Genomic DNA, 17,489 nt, shown 5'->3' with positions numbered 1-17,489 from the left:
AAAACAATGGCGTTTTATAAATCAAATAATGTCAAAAATTGAGAACACTCTTTAGTTTCAGAAAGTGGACACTTTACAAAACACAGTTGTGGAATATGACAATCTTTCATGTCTAGCTCTAACTAATTTACTCTAAGCTAAATATTTAATGTTTTTTAATAATATTAATATATTTTTAATATTATATTTATAATATTTAATGTAAAATTACCAGAAATGCTGAAACTTTATATCACCAGATGGGGGCACTGCAGACCAATTCCTCAGAAATTAAAAGGGGTGTAAAGTATTGCTTAGGAAGTTTGTGTGTGTTGGAGTGATACATTAAAAACAAGAAGATGCATCTTTCAGTGGAATAATAGAGGGGCAACATTTGAAGTATATACCCCCATGTATTCTTCATGTAGTGTTTCCTGTTACTTGTTGGGTGATAGCCTTAAAGTGACAGCACCCCCACTCACTGCTTAGCATTTGATGCTGGCTCTGTGGACATAATATCATAGCTCAGCCCCCCCAAAGCTTCTGTATCCTGATCACAGCTGTGCCCCTCATAGTCCGGTATCTTTGTGTATCTATAGAATGCTCATGCTGCATGCAATGCAGAAATCTAGGTCTCCCTAGCTCATGTGCAGCAGCTGCTCCCAGGATTCTATGATGTGTATAAATGAATAAGCCCAATTAACCCCAGCCTGCTCTGTAAGAAGGGGCACCGGGGACATCATTAGCCATTTCAATTAGCAGGAATTAAACAGCTCATCATACGAAGGAGGGGTAAGAAGGTTGTTACGCTGGAGACACCATGGATTCCCATGAGATTCTGCTGAAAATCCAAAGCAGCCACTGTTTATCCAGAAGTGGCAATCACGATGACCTGAAACTTCACAGACCACAAAAAGAAAAACATAAAGCAAATAAGACAAAATTTCACAACTTTCTTAAAACTCAAGGCAACCCAAAAATCATCCTTTTGTATTCTCATATCTAGGATTAAGTTTATAAAAATTAGCTGTTACACACCAGAAATGAATATTTTTAGCTTCTCTCCTATGATGTTCCTCGCTAACAGTGGAAAAACAAAATTACAAGAGTGACAAGAGTGGGCCAATGTCTTGGCACGCACCGTGTGCACCCTATTTCTGTGAAAGTCCTTGTAATGTGTCCCTTTGTGTACCCCGTTGTATGGGTCAGGAGGAGCTGTTAGCAATGAGTGATAGAACTAATGGCTAAAAGGAGGCAAATAATAAAGGATATTTAGTAGGCCAGGTGATTTTTTTTTTTATTACTCGTGCAGTCTGGGGTCCCCTTTTTAAGCTTCAATAGAGGTTCCTTTCTTCTTAGATTGGGAAGAACTATTGCAGATCATTCAGTACCGTCTACTCTATGTATGTACAGCAGTGGGGGAAAGTCCAAGTGGGTTACCTGGCTTTGGGTCAAACATCTTTTCTATTTCAGTTCAATTTTGGACCCTTCCTCCAGTACTGATTGGTTCTTGTGTTCTAATTTTCTTTGCACCAGTTTCATCAAGCCCTTCCTGGGCTTTCTATTTTTGACGTATGTACTGTCATGAAGATCAGGCTTTGCCTCTCAGTCACTTCTACACATCTGCATCCAGGGAAGCTGACAATAACAGTGGACCCATCACACCAACCCATCATCACGTTCTTCTGTCAACATTTGTCATGTCTATAACACATATGACATCCTCCCTTTTAAAGTGGTTCAGTCATACTGTACTGTAACCTAGTTCCAAGCCCACTTGTCCATTATCCATCGAGATAGCCGAGCCACTTGTTAAAGACACGGAGACGCTTCCCCAACATTTCTGAGCAGGGCCCATGTTTGCTCAGTGCTATGAAGAGTCCTATGGAGACTCCTATGGAAGGTTTGTGGTCCCTTTCAAAATTACCTTTCTGATCCCTGGTTCTGTACTCCATCATCTCCCTATCAGATCCAGCTACCCTCTTGTGCAGCTTCTCTACCACTACCTGCAAGCAGAAGCCTCCTCACTCAATAACCTTTTCCTTTTATCAGCACACTGTAACCTTTCCATGACAGTAGGAACCCCCATCTCCTTTATGACAAGCCAAACATCGCAAGCCTTGCTGCCCTGCATTGTGATGACAATCACTATGTTTCTTTTTTATCATTCACAGCGGGCCTTATACAAAGCTATAATAAGGAAGTATAGAAACCGTCATCACAAACAATTCCTATTGGAAACCCTGGTTTATTGTCTTGAGAGCAAACCTGTTGTACCGGGGATCTGATCTTGCAATATGCTGACTCTGCTCAATAACAAATGGAGGTTTTTACCTGGATCCAGTGTTGATCTATTAGTTCAACCAAACCACCACCCACCTTGAGCTGGCAGCATGGAAATCCAACACTGATAAATGTAAGCAATAAACAGAAGACAAATCACTAGCAGAGGATTTAAGACCAGGAAGCAACGTTTGTAATATCACCACACACCACAAATTGCTAAAGCTGTTGCTTACAAAGAATCAATAAATGGAGTTGTCAGTAAGAAAAGAAACACGAGGAGCTGGTATGAAAATCCCCAAAAACCCTTCTGAACTCATATTACATGCCAGTCTATTATCTTGGCTTGTGGCACTGGCCCAATGCAATTGTATTCTGTGGTCCAATGTTTCTATTTTTTACTTCACATGGCAGTGAATGGGATGGAAAGAAGCAAAAAATCTTCACTCTGCAAAACCCCTCAGAACCTGTACAATGGTTAGCCAGCACCATCCCCACGATGGTTTATGACAAGATGAGAAGTCACTAGTGTTTTAGGTCCAATTATAACAAGAAATACGGACACAATATAAGACCGCATAAAGAAATAGTCCCCTGATTAGTGAAGTGATGATGGTCTGGTTACAATAGCCCCTGGCAAGAGGGGAGATCATAAAATGGGCAGCAAATTAAAAGTCCATTCCTGGAAGTGATGAGTTGGAAGCATAAAAAAAATTGACAAATGTTCAGATAAGCAAACCTGACAAGGGAAAAAAATTGGATAGGTTGGACGATGGGTCAGAGCACTTTCAAAGTGGCCGGTCTTGTGGAGTGTTCCTGGTATGCAGTGGTTAGTGTCTACAAGTGTGTTAGGGAGGTGGTAATTCATCATTTACCCGAGAAAGAAATGGCAGCAGGGTGCATTATGGAAAGGCAGGCCGGCCAAACCAGCAAGGTGCATTATGGGCCGAACACAGGCCAGCCAAGGCAACAAGGTGCATTATGGGAAAAAGGCAGGCCGGCAAAGACTGTGTGAGTTAAAAGATTTGCTGCTAATATCTTGGTGCCAGATACCACAGGACACCTTCAGAGGTCTTGTGGAGTCCGTGCTAGGATGGGTCAGTTATTTGAAGGCACCATGGGGGCATTCTCAATAGTAGACAAGTAGCTTAAAGTTTTTGGGTGATTGGAGGATATTTTAACAGAATTTTTATAAATTGGTTTGTACGATTTTATTCTTGTAAAAATTTCCTTTAAGCACACCTACTGGTATGTTCTTAAAATCCACCATAGTTTTTTTTTCCTTGACCCGCTTCTCTGTAGTTCTTTATTTCCATCTTTGGTTTGTCTAGCAGAAGTTATACCTATTTTTTCATTTCCTTGATTCTTGCAGATCTAATCACAAAGCCTTCCTCTGGCTCCCCTTCACTCAGTACATGTTTTTGGTACAAATGTATTTGTACATGTATTTTTACATATTCAATATTTTGCTGACAACAGCAAATAAAAAGGACTGATCTGCAAAAAGTGCAAAACCCCAAATCTTTCAAGTTACCCCTTCACAGGACAATTACAGTCATATCTGACTCAAAATTGCTGAAATTTATAAAGCCAAATAAGGACGGCTTTATTCAACCACGAGCAGATGGGGTTAAAGTTTTTGTCTATTGTCTAAAAAAAAATGTGTTTTAGTGTCTGTATTCAATAGAATAACTTTTTGCAATTTTTTTGGAAACCTGTATGTTCCAATCCATACCTTGCAGCTGCTGCATTACAGCACATGCATTAACCTTAGCTGACCTTTCCAGCAAAAGCAACCGTAAATTTAAGTATTTGCACCCTTACAGTGGCGCTTGCAGGGGGTGCCAGTCGGGCATAATCTATGCATTATAACACATCACTGTCAGCAACTCGGCAGTAGAGTTCAAAAAAGGAGGCAACATTTATTTTCTGCATGTCATAGAGACTCCTTTATCACTACACGATAAATCTGTGTATTCACCAAATTGGTCATCTCTGCGATCTTCATTAACAATGACTTTCAGCATATTTTGTGGTCGGCTCAATCATCTTTCTAACAATATTAACAAAGCCTCACACGTCCTATTAACCCCTTTCCACCCCCACAATCCTAAAACATCCCTTATGACTCTTGCTGGGCTTATACCCTTCCCCATTTGTAAGAGAAAGCTGATATTTTGCACAGGTGCTGGCTCTCCCAGCCGTGACAGATAGCTTAGTTCTAAAATATGGTTAAAAAACAGTTTCCCTATCATATGATCACAATGTCAGCTATGATGGTGATCACAAGTAGACCCCAGCTTCACTGGGGAAGGGGGAACTGCAGAAGAAGACTGCCACCTTTAGGCTGTAGAGGGATCTGCATCACTATTAGTATTTTACTGTAATATTAAAAGAATTTTTTTTTACATCCTCCACATCCTATAAAATTTTGAAAAGTATGCAAATATTTTTTTCCACTTAGCCAACACCATCTCAGCATTAATTACCTATGATTAAAAAAAGGGTTAAAAAGAAGCCCATTTGTTACAGGTGTCCTGAATGCAACCCCATTTGGTGCCATTGCACATATGTTTTTTAGTTGTTCGCGACGGGCTGTCATCCGTATATTAGTAAGCAAGTCCCTGACCTGCAGTGTTTGCAGTGTTTCAAGTCTTACTAATTAAGTAGTAATACCGCTCTCCAGCAGTATGTACTCACTTCTCCCACAAACCACCCCATTTAGCAGCCGGGACCTAGTAAAAAAAATCCCTATACAAGCATCGAATGGACATGTCAGCTTACACAAGGCTTACATGGGCTCCTCCGTGGCTACAATGCAACAGTGCTGGGCCAATCAGACTCCTAGAAGCAGTAAGATGTGCTGGGATGAGGCAACCACACTAAGCATGTGCAGGAGTTACATCAATGGAGCCCCCAATGGCCACAAGGAAAAAGATGGCGGAGCAGATGGTGGCACTAGGAGGAGAGCAATGTAACAAGTCATCTGCCATGATGTATACGCACACTGTGCCGTCCAGGTTTCAACCTTCTACAATGAGGTTATGGATGGCTGACACAGAGCCAGAAGCCGAAAACTAAGCTGGTGCAACTTCCCTCAAATGAGGACATTGGAAATATACCAAACGATTCTTGTCTGCCTTCTGATCCAAAAAAGAACTGAAACATCTTTATTTTAAAACACAATATATTTTCTATTTTGTTACAAAAAGTCACATTTTTTTCCAAGAGTTTTCTTTTCATGAAACAAAAAAAAAAATACATAATAAAACCGGAGATAAGACTGGAATGAAGAAAGGGTGGAAAATAACACACAAGTGGGAGAAAAAAAAAAACAAAAAACACATATATAGGTGTATTGAACCCAGGGAATGCCAGGTAAAGACTGCAGCCTCCAGTCCAGAATGTGAACCATCAACCTCAAGACGGCCATCGTGGGAGGAGAATAAATGCTCAGCCTATCAATTCCCAGGGATACAGTGACAACGCTGAGAAATCATTTTATAAAAGGCTGACTACTGGTCATGATGAATTACTTATTTGTAAATTTTGAGCAGGAGGCTGTCGCAGCTGAGGTTCCTATCCAATGCAGGAGGCAGACACTAATGTGACACGTAAAAAGCAAGCTGCAAGGCAAGAAACCTCTGTACAGTTGTCACTGTCCTACACTCAGCATTGCTTCTGGGTATCAAGCAATAGTACCAGCTCAGCAATGGGAAGGAAACTTGGCTGGTGCCAATACTAGGCCATTAGGACACAACGTCTGACCATAACCTAACATTGTCCATTCTTCATTAGTTTGGCAGTGCTACCAGGCCCCAGGACAGCATTCCCACCAGTTCCTCTTATATGAATGGGCCACATCCAACAGTTATTGAAGACCAGAAACGAACTGACCAATGGCTGCAATTTCCTTTCCTGCATTCTCCTGATATTAATTAAATCCACAAAATGGCTGCCTCCATAGCATATCAATGAGCAGACTTTAAAAATTAGACCCAACTTTCAGAACATAAAAAAGACCCCACCCCCCCACCCCATAAAAGCAAACATGCATAGCCCATTTTCCCTAGCTGGGCACATTTCTATGTACAATTTACATGGATTTTTTTTTCCTATTCATCCCATTTAAATTTTATTTAAAAAATACAGAAAAAAGGATTTAACAAGATCAGCAGAACCAACGGTAAAGCCGCCAGGTCAAATATTGACCAATAATCCGTGTGGGTCTGGGGTTTCCGGCCAGGTGTATGGTGTGGTTGAAAGAGAGGTACAGCCCGGAAAAGTAGCCTGGTTCACCTGCATCATACCAAGTAATTGTGAGCAACACTGGAGATCCCTGCCACTGCTTTGTCCAATCATAATTGGCCCATGAAATCATTCATGTCCTGTAGGGCCAATGCAGGGAATTCCATATGCACCAGTACGTCGTGATGTCCACTTCCACGAAGCATTGTTCATATATGTAACACAGACCAGGGTGACCGGGGCCCGAGGGCCGGGCATTTTATATACATAAGTCAGTGCAGAAGATCTGCAAAGCTGTATATGTAAGAGTGCAGAGCAGGGTATGTGCAGGGTCTGCCGGGACTACTCCGTTCATATGTCTGGGTCCTGGCTACCTGGGATAAGGAATCCTCTCGCGTCAGTCACTGGATTTGGTCACCAAAGACAGAGGTTGTGCCTGCAGCAGTGGTAAAGCTTGCAAGGCCGAAGGGAAGACACCAGGCGGAGATAATATGGAGGACGTGAGTGGGATGGGACGAGAAAGCAGAGGAGATCCCACAGGAGATGGCAGATGCCCTGACAGGCTGGAGGACGGAGGAGATTTGGAGGCCAGGAAGGCGGCAGAGTGGCTGAGAGACAACTGTGCTCTGGCTTCTGGCTTGGTGGTGAGCGAGAGTGGCTGAGCCTGCTCAGAGTGGGTAGCCGCTGGGGCTGCAGGAGATGCCAGAGCAGCGGAAGGTGTGGCTGGAGAGTCCAGCATGCCTCCATGAGAGGAGGCCGGGCTGTCACACGACTTCTCTGCAGGAAGGTGAGGCATGCATACCTTCTTTGCTTTAGAAACTGCAACAGAAACAAAAAGAAAGGGCCTATTATTTATGCAGTAAGTTCACAGATAATGGTATATATCAGACCCCCAAAGATATTTATCAGATTATAAGAAGATTGTTTTAGAATGAACAGTGACAAGGTCTCATGTCAATCACTGCATCATAAGATCACATGACTTGTCCCTCTATGGGCTACATTAGCAAAGAATGATCTTTACATCACATAATTTGTTCAAAGCAGAAAACGGCATCTACCTTCTGATTCTGGCGACGATTGCTTCTCTCTCTTCCGCTTCTTTCTCTTTCCCTGGAAGATAAAAGGCAAAATGAACATCGGCCACATCTTTTGTTACTAAAACAATATAAGTGTGATTGCGATAGAGAATGCACAATATTCTATTAGTACAGAAGGGGAGACAACGCAATACACTGCTGGCTTCATGATTATTTAAAGTAAACCCTACCAATGTAAAATGTGTCTCATGGTAACAAGGCAACCTGAGAGTACCCCTTCACAAGATGTACAGTGCTTCATATATTGATGAGGGTTGGATTTCTGTCCATCCAGTCCTGACCTATACAGCACAGCCCAGCCCTGACAGGACGGATGGGAAAAGCCTCAGTTACGTTACACATACAGGTCTTATCCACCACCCCACTAATGACTGGGAATTAAAAGATAGGACTGACCAGTGCACCTGTCACACTGCTCTTCCCTATCAGAAAGTTTCTTCTTTGCATGTGAGCACTGCAGCACAACCAATTGGCTTCCTGCGTCCGTTTTCTCTAGTCCGAGAGCCGCTGCACAGGGACTGCAAGGCGTCAATACCAGGATTTACAAAATCCCAACAAATAAATAAATATCCCAATAAATGTCAACAATGTATTATTTAATACAGAGCTGCATTTATTTGTGTATATGCCTGGAGTTCAGCTTTGATTCTTTCTGGGAGTGCAGCAATATGACCCATACAAGGACAGTTATAATGTCATGGATTGTATTTGGAGATAATTGTCCAAACAGTGTAGAACGTAAGAAGTCAGACTTGTCCGGTGCACTTACATAGTTGTCTCTTGCAGACCATGTCGGGTAGAGCTGAGAGTGAAGCTGCCTCTCTTTTCTTGCCAGTTCATAGTACTTGGCCTGTTCTTCTCGGGATAATGAGTGCCACTGCAGATAAAGAACAGACAGACTTACATTTAATACATTCTGCTGGTCAAAATAAACATAAATGTGGCTATTTTAAAAAAAAAACTCCACTCACCCGGCGGCCAAGGATCTGGTTGATGGCAGCGCTCTCTTTCAACGTGCATTCTGCAACCACCTTTGCTCTCATCTCTTTCATGTACAGCATGAAGGCATTTAAAGGCTTCTTAATGTGTGGCTTCTTTTCTTCTTCTTTCTTGATTGCAACTGACTGCTTCCTGCAGGTAATAAAAGAAACAAGAGTAATTAAAAAGGTGAACTCCAACCAAACCTGATATTTTCATTTCAAATCGCAGGATTTTCTGCTCTCCTCACACAGCCACCAATATTACAGGTGCCACTGCCCTATCATACTTCTCATTGGACTGCAGTCACGCCAGCGTTATCGATTGTTGGGAAGATCCAAGGATACAATGACTACTGCAGTCTGAGATACAAGACACCAATATCCATCCATAACTGTAAGGGGCAATCTCCCTCACTAAGATCTCCATTTCTTGTGTCGGACAGAAAATGACACCAAATAGACACAGATGGAGCAAAACCCAGACAAGGGTTTTAACCTTTTCTATCCAATGAAATTATTAGATTTGAAACTGGTTGCTAGAACAAAGTTCTGGAATGAACAAATTGCATGAAGACTTTGCAATCCAGAACAAGTTGTCTACATTATTTCCAGCTCGGCCATCATTGATCCTTTACCTGTAATGTGGGCAGATCTCCATGAACAGAATCTAATCTTATACAGCACAAATCACCTGTACATGAGACATTTTGCAGTGGTTTCCCTTCAAAGGGGTAATAACACTTACGAGTTGAGATTTGGGCTGAGGTTTCCAGAGGACGGCTCCTGTTTGACAACAGGTGAGACTATGGCAGGGTGAGGGATCCCTGAGGTATGCAACCCAGGATGAGGAGGCACCATATGTGGGGAGAAACGGCTGGAAACCAGACTGCAGGAAAAATGCAGACAGACTGACCATTAGCACCAAGAAAACAAAGGCATGGATCAACCAAAAAATGAGAAACAGCTTAACTTATCAGTTCACCATACCTGGACATTGAGGCGTTCATGGCCAATGCAGGATACGGATGTCTGAATCCACCCGGAGGAATGGAGTACATGGGCTGGCCTTGCCTGAAAACACACAAAGAGCATTAAACAAACTGTCCAACATGGGATGAGATTACACAGTCCAAGCCTGTCCTAGTACTTACTGTGGAACAAGCCATCCCAAAGGGTGAGGAATCTGCCCTACAGCTCCAGGAGACAGAGGGTAATATGGAGACAGCTCTGACGGATGAGGAGGACGGGGGATTCCTGTGCACAAAAGCATCCAGTTAAAAACACGTCTATACGAAAACCAAAAGAAAGCTGGAATCTGTAGGACACCGCAACTTACCGGTCTTTGGGTCTATTTCAGGTGACAAATGTCCTGGTGGGGTGCCTGGTGAGAAGCGGTCCTGGCTGTAGGTGATGAGGGGCGTTAAAGGATGCATATGATGTGGATGTTGAACAACTGGAACCTTGTTGGACTAGGAAGAAGAATCACTGTGTTAATGCCAATTCATCTTTAATCTGGGTGCCCCCTAAAAATCGATTATGTGGGACCATTATTTCATACCCTGAGGCCTATTGGGCCAACATAACACAGCATGCATTTAATTCACAGGACACATTGCGATTAATTTAATAAAGAAATATCAGTTGTTCATATAGCAAAATGAATTATTTCCTGACAAAAGATAAATTTCACTTAGTCAATAAGAAGAACTACAGACTTTATTTATCCAATACTGTGCAAATCTTGTTCCGAATTTCCTAGCCCATGATTGAGTATTCTTAACAGAAATTGCCCCCACATTAAATCAGCTGCATGAAATCTCTTACAAGGGGATAATTAATGTTGCCAAGTGAACAGATTATTCCTTTAGTAAATCAGAAAGCAGCTGACATTTACCTGAACAGGTGAAAACAAGCAAACTACCCATAAATCACCCCTCACCAATCATTCTAATCCCTTCTTATTTGCACAGATCTTCTCCCCCGAAGATGCCCATTAAGGAGCTCGAAGCATTAGGGAGACCGACGCCAAGTAGGCCGAGCCCCACCCAGGCCATCAGTCTTCCCCACGAAGAATTGAACCCCCTCCTACATTAAGCAGCAGCTCAACTCTGTGCTGAAAGACTTAATGCCTATTGAATAGACAGGAATTCAGGTGCTAATACAGGTACACAAAGCCGGAACAAAGGCGGCCCCGTGTGTGACGGGAAACATTCTGCACACAAATGCAAGCATGAGTGAGTGCGGAAAGTTATGCAAGCATGCGTGTGTGCACGTTGTGCAGCAAGACTGAGCATGAATTGCATGTGGATCTTGTCAGCTCTTACTATATAAACATTACAAGGGGCAAACAATGAGATTTTATTTCCCTATTCCCCTACGCAGCATGGAAACCTGAACACATACATGAAAAATAAAGGGGCCAAGTGGAAGAATTTGCAGCTGATCAAGTTACATCTGTATATTGCTATAATTCCCTGAAATTCCATTTTTTTGAAGTTGAGTAAAAAAAAAAAAAAAAAAAAGGCTAAACAGACTTGTAACCTCCCCCAAATATGAAACTTTTGGTCTGTTAAATATCCCATCAGCCAGAAGCTTTTTTATAGACTTTTCTATAGACCATGGAGACAACAAGACCAAACTTACCAAGTGTGCAGGTGATGGCGATCTTGCATCCTTCAAACCAGCAGTGCTTGGGGCATCGAGGAGAGGCCATTTCATCTGTAGATACTGCAAAGTAAAGGAGATGAATGTCAGAACAATGCCACAAGTTATCATCAGATTTTAACGCTTTGGTGGGGACACAGCTGGCATCCCAAACAACAATCCCACTGCAGACAACTGAACATGATTATTACATATATAAGCTTTTATTATTATATTCACATTTCTGGGAGGCCAGATGTTGCTCATCATATGTGAAGCATGTAGTTTGTATGTTCTAAATGTGACCACCAAAAGGTTCTCATGCTTGAACAGCTGCCACACTTCTCTTTGCCTCTAGGTGGCACCAACAAGCCGACTCCGAATGATACAATGTAGATCATTTCACTAACTTTTCAGCATTTTACTAAAAGATTTACTCAAAAAGTTCCAAAATTTGAACATTTATTAGTCAATCTGCAGAATAGGTCACTGAAAACACTTGATCTATACAGGGAGCACTACTAAAAAACCTTCCCATCACAGCAGAAAAACACAAATCCATGTAAATTAATCATTGAAATGCAAACAATGAAATCATTTGACGATTCATTTTCTATATACAGATAATAATCGATGCAGTCTCTATAAATTCTCTTTTATATTTTCATGGTTTGACCTGGAAATTACCAGCTAAATCAGACCACTTTGGACAATTAATTTTCATATTATTTTAATATATTTATTTTTTTGTTGTTTTTTAGGGGTGAGCTTTGTATTTGGAACAATTAGAAATCTGAAAACCCATCTGAGGGTCCAACTGTTCGGAGCGGACTGAAACAAATTTTCATTTTACGGTGACATTGAATACAACTAAGCGGCCTGGTACTCAAACTCAAATGATCTATAGAACATACACAGCAGAAAATAATAAAACCACTTCCCACATTTATTTTCTTTTGACAGAATATACTTGACAAATGGACTTGCTGGAAACCTCTGAGCCAACATAATGGAAGAAATCTGACCCCTTCTCTTCCCCCAGATACTCCAGTGCTGGGGAGGATTTAGGGATTTGTGCAGGCAGAGGGGGGGAGCAGGAAACTGCCAGCATGGGCAGATATAAATCCTGGAGGATCCCGGGAATGTTTACATGGGAGAAGGAACTGGGGCAGTAAAACCAACACAGAGCAAGACAAGGTCCAGCTGTGAGCGAGCAGCCTGCAGCTAGAGACTGGAGGCCTTGTCCTATTCACAGGAGGAGGCCGCACACTCACAGCACCAGAAATCTTTTCAGAAACTTTTAGGAAAACTTTTTAAGTTTCTTTGTGCCCACAGCAGACATGGCACAGGGTGGCAGGCTCGCTCCCTATAGACAATGTGTGGGTGTCTGGGGGGAGGGAAAGGGTTCAGGAGCCTGTCGAGTGACTGGAATCCAGCAGGAAACGTCCTTATTGTTCCTGCTGACAATTTCCAGAACTTAAGCAGACAAATGGCATTGTCGCCCCCCATCAAGCTCCCCCCCCCCCACTCCCAGCAATGTTCCAATTTTAAACCCTCTTCCACATAGATAAGCCAATATCTCCAGAAGGGGAAGGGGCTGAAAATGCTGAATGGAGTAGTTCCTGTGATAAGAGGAGATGACCACCACCATCCATGGGCTGTTTTCTGTCCCGGCATTCAACAGGCGGCAAAGGAAACACCTGAACAAGAGGGCAGAAAGCCGGCCTATTCCCCCCACTTGTGTGACATTTATTGCCATGTCTGCTTCTACTCAGATAAACAAAGCACATTTATTTATTTAAGTCACAATTATGGAGACTCTCCCAGGAAAATGTTTAGTTGTCGTGCTGGACCATATGAATATACACAGATTTACGGACAACATGGGATACCCGACGCGTTTCACACAATTAATATAACGAAATAAATCAAGGTGTAATTGTGTCGCTGTGGATACTAGAATCAAAAAAAGGTCCAGAAGCCGCAGTCCCTCAGTCCTGGGTTATATGGAGGCAGATACATTTTGGTAGTCAAGTTTTTACTGATCTTTATGGTATACAAACCAGTGAGGTCTACAGGGATCATTCTTGGTTTCCCAAACCAAGTAATTTCATTTTTTATACCTCCCCTTATTCGTACCTATAGCTAATGTCAAGCCCTCATTCTTCCAGCCAAGTGCTTGCTGCTATGGTAAAGATGGCTGGCGTCCACTAGAATTCAGGCTCTGGGCATTCAATTCAATATGAAGTATTTATTTGTATTTTGCTGAAAAATGTCCCAATTGTACAGAATTCAAACACAAAGGTTTACAGCATCAAATTCACTCCCATGGCCATCCAGTAAAGGCAATTGGTCAGTGAAGGACACTTCAACACACCGATATTAGTGTTGAAATTGAAGCCCAGCATTCATAGAAAATGTATGGAGCACGTTTTACATTACAACATTCTAATGTATATCGTGTTTTTGGTGTGAAACCTAACCAAAGTGTGCTACCCTGATTGATGGGAGAATCACGTATTATTATTATTATTATTATTATTAATAAACAGGATTTATATAGCGCCAACATATTACGCAGCGCTGTACATTAAATAGGTATTTCCTACTATTGTGTGTAAAGTCCCCCACCTACTAGATTGTAAGCTCTTCGGGGCAGGGTCCTCTCCTCCTGTGTCACCGTCTATCATTTGCAACCCCTATTTAATGTACAGCGCTGCATAATATGTTGGTGCTATATAAATCCTGTTTAATAATAATAATCACCTGCAGATTTACTGGACTGGGGGTTTGTGGGGGATATTATGGTACTTGTAACCGCTGTGAACATACCATGAAGGTCTCAGCCATGTTATTTATATAAAAACTATACCCAAGTACATTCCTAGGCATGGATCTGCACTCAAGTTGCTGATATCAGAGACAAGAGGAAAGTCTTTGAATGGCGAGCTCAGAATATGGAAATACGTGAAACCATAAAAGTCTCACATAACTATACAACATAAAGTACACACAGCGCTACATGCAGCTGGCCGAAGCGGTGAACATTTCTACTCTGTAAACAGACACAGCTATACAGACGGTTTCATGCAGACAGATTTCTTAATGCCGAATTGTTTTCTTTGCTATAGCCTTCAGGAATGCTTCCCCTCCTCCCCCCCCCATTCCAACACGCTCCGCCTGCCTCCTCACCCCCCCATCAGTGGCACAGTCTCCCAGTCACTCCTGCCCTGGGGATGTTTACTTTGGCTGGGCCTAGACCTATAGCTCTGGAAAAAGGAGTGGGGTGAGGGAGACTCAGGGAGTGCATGAAGTTAAACAAAGCTGCTATATGCTGCTAAGTCTTCCTAAAACCTGTAATGTGTCTGCTCCCTGGAGAGCCATCCCAGGGCATGCTAGAAGGGAAAAAGTAGCCCAGTGTTTTAAAATTAATGTGTACCTGTCACTGGAACACAACAGCAGCCGCTAAACCAACGTTAACAAGCATGCGGCCCATCTATTCTTTACAGAGATTCTGTTCAATCAGCTAAATGGGAGCAGCCATAGCGGACTTGTTTGTTTAAAAAGTTCAAACTTCATGGCTGCCATCATTCTTCTTTCACTACTTGTTGGATCACAGACACAGAACACACACACACACACGTGTACATAACACAACTGATATACAAACGCAGGTTCCGGGTCAGAATTAAAAGCTGGAGCTTGCAGCAAGGGACGATTTGCAATGGATGGTTTTGCATGTCTTCCTAATGCACTAAAACATGAGTTTTACTGCAATATAATGAACAAATGTGGAAAAATCTAAATCTATATTCTGCCTGCAGGTCTTAATGTGTGCCCCTGTGCACCGGCAGCTTATTTAAAATAAATGCCCTTTCTAGAAGGAAGGTTGTGCAAATAAACTACACATTAATACACGGCAATGGTCTGAATGGGCCCTTTGTGCCCCCACATTACACAGCACCGTACACAGAACATAACACGGGCTGCCTTGGAGGTGCAGTAGTACGTGTGGCCTTTATTTTGATTGCTGGAAGTCATTTCTAGCTGATCACACCAGACTATTACAGAAGTGGTGCAGGGCACAAGGTAAGGAGCGAAAAAATGCCTGGTACTGCAATGTCATCGGGAATCCATGAGATGAATATCTGGTACAAAATGTCTAAATGTTTGTAGAAATGCACGTGTAATGGCGGCACCAAACAGACATATGCAGAAATGATAAATGTGGTGATGAGGGGGTGTCACACAGCCAGGTATGACTCCAATAATCGTTTGATTACAGCCACCAGGACTGTTCACAATATGGTGGAGGAAAAAGCTACACAGACCAGAACTACCAATCTGATCACTTCACTATACAGGGAGCGTCTGTTGGCGCCAACATTCGTTAGTTTGCTATCCTCATCATAATGGGACCACCTTGTGTAGACTTTAGGTGATTTTCCTTGGAATTGGAAGTGAAGGGACATCACCAATTGGGGAAAAAACCCCAAAAGGCTTCAACCATTTCCATTATATAAAGAAAAGTCTTTATTTATAATATTTAAGTATTTTTTTTAAAAAAGTGAGCTTGCTGGCCAAGAATTTGAGGAATTGCAATTGCAGTGAATTGTCAGTGAAAGTTTAGAATACTCCCAGTCCATATGGAAGCCAGAAGCCCACATCTGCAGGTCCCATCTTTGCAATCGTTATTGGGCGTATGGGGCAGTGCTTATATGCTGGTACAGGATATGGCTCTGAGAAGAAAAAAAAAAAGTTCTCATCTTTATTTTCCCTGAGCTATAAAAAGCAGTGAGCCAAGTACAAGGTGGCGGGGCTGTATTTGGGATTGCAGGCGGCCTCCCTCTGACCCTGTGCAGGGTGATGTTTCCTCCAGCGGAGCCTTTGATGCGGCTTACACAGCGCTGGATGAAAGAGAACCGGGTAGAGAGGGGGAGTCCCCAAATCTGGCAAAGAGACAAAAATACAAACAGGGAACCCCAGAGCCCTCCTGGAAGCTGAGGAAGAGGAGGGCAGAGCTAATTCTCACTGTCAGCAGGCCCTGAGAGGTGGCTGGAGGCTGCTTTTATGGCAATGGAATTCCAGGAAATGTAGAATGCAGAGCAGTCAGAGGGGAAACCAGTCAGCTGCCATATAACATGCAGAAATAGAGAGAGAGGTGGCCATTGTATATACAAATGAAGGGGGAAAAATGTGTAAATCATAGCGCATACCAGATGGTGCAACGTTACGTCCTAGAATGGGAAAAACTACGACTGGCATTGGCGGACATTTTCTTCATTTTACCAAAATTTGGCAATGAGAAACTGGGAAGACCGTATGTTAAAAAAAAAATCTTTCTACAGTAGGGAGCTGAGAAATTAGCAAATCTGATGCAAGTTTTGGCTTTGTAGAACCAAAAGCATGATTGGAGTTGGTGCGGTTTCTGCCCAATGCCATCACTAAAAGCGAAAACAATGGGACAGTCCGTCCTTATTTTTTGATTTTTAAATTTCCACATGAGAATAGCTACTGAGCTACAGAGATTCTATTACTATCATAGGTTATTTAATTGTTCACTTGGAGTATATTCACCATACCAAATATCTCCAAAGATTTCCCCTATATTGCCATTCTCGTGACCACTCCAAATTTTGGTTTATCGCCAACCTCAAACCTTGTGTTTAAAGCACAATGGTCACCAGTACACAAGTAAATCCTTTTGGTGGAGACAACAAAACACAGACAAAGCTCCCAACTCCTCGCCATTATCACCTAAAAAAGGATTTTGAAACCAAACTCCCCAACGTCTTGAGCAATATGATCTCCACTGCTCTGCTACTTCTACAAATCTTCAGGATTGCTAGCACACATGCAGGACGCGGCCTTGGTACAGACAATGTGGTCTCTGAATAAACAAGTCTAAATGTGAGAGCTCATCAATACCCACGAGGTCACAAGATCTTCTACTTCAGGGGTCAGCGCACATAACTGCATTCCCAGGCAAGCAATAGAGAAGAGAATGCAGGGAGGAATAGTGAAGGAGGGACAGAAAGCAAATCATGTAGGTATGGTGCACCCCCTCCCCTTCCCCAAGCTCTGCTAGGAACACAAGGTGAGCAAATAAAGCTCATTCCTGAGGGAATACACCTTGCACAAAGATCGGTGAACATTCCTCCCCCCAACCCCGCAGGAATGGGTGCTCATCTTACAGTTACACTGGCAGCTACAAGTCTAAATATAACTAATGGATAAAACTTTGTGCCACTGCACT

The 17,489-nt window shown here is 42.4% G+C and overlaps 1 protein-coding gene across 1 annotated transcript in view; it reads right to left on the bottom strand.

Moving 5' to 3' along the window:
* Nucleotides 1-6,307: 6,307 nt before the first annotated feature.
* Nucleotides 6,308-17,489, bottom strand: part of TCF7L1 (transcription factor 7 like 1) — a 34,820-nt gene continuing 23,638 nt past the window's right edge. Inside the window, exons 4-12 of the mRNA XM_072402902.1 lie at nt 11,234-11,317; nt 9,927-10,059; nt 9,742-9,844; nt 9,578-9,661; nt 9,336-9,476; nt 8,582-8,741; nt 8,380-8,487; nt 7,572-7,623; nt 6,308-7,329 (exon numbers count right to left, since the gene is read on the bottom strand). Of these exons, the coding sequence (XP_072259003.1) occupies nt 6,908-7,329; nt 7,572-7,623; nt 8,380-8,487; nt 8,582-8,741; nt 9,336-9,476; nt 9,578-9,661; nt 9,742-9,844; nt 9,927-10,059; nt 11,234-11,317 (1,287 nt within the window). The 3' untranslated portion in view covers nt 6,308-6,907. The remainder of the gene's footprint in view (nt 7,330-7,571; nt 7,624-8,379; nt 8,488-8,581; nt 8,742-9,335; nt 9,477-9,577; nt 9,662-9,741; nt 9,845-9,926; nt 10,060-11,233; nt 11,318-17,489) is intronic.

This window comes from Pyxicephalus adspersus, chromosome 2 (assembly GCF_032062135.1).
Source record: "Pyxicephalus adspersus chromosome 2, UCB_Pads_2.0, whole genome shotgun sequence".
Lineage (NCBI taxonomy): Eukaryota > Metazoa > Chordata > Amphibia > Anura > Pyxicephalidae > Pyxicephalus > Pyxicephalus adspersus.
This window is presented reverse-complemented; position numbering and strand designations above follow the sequence as displayed.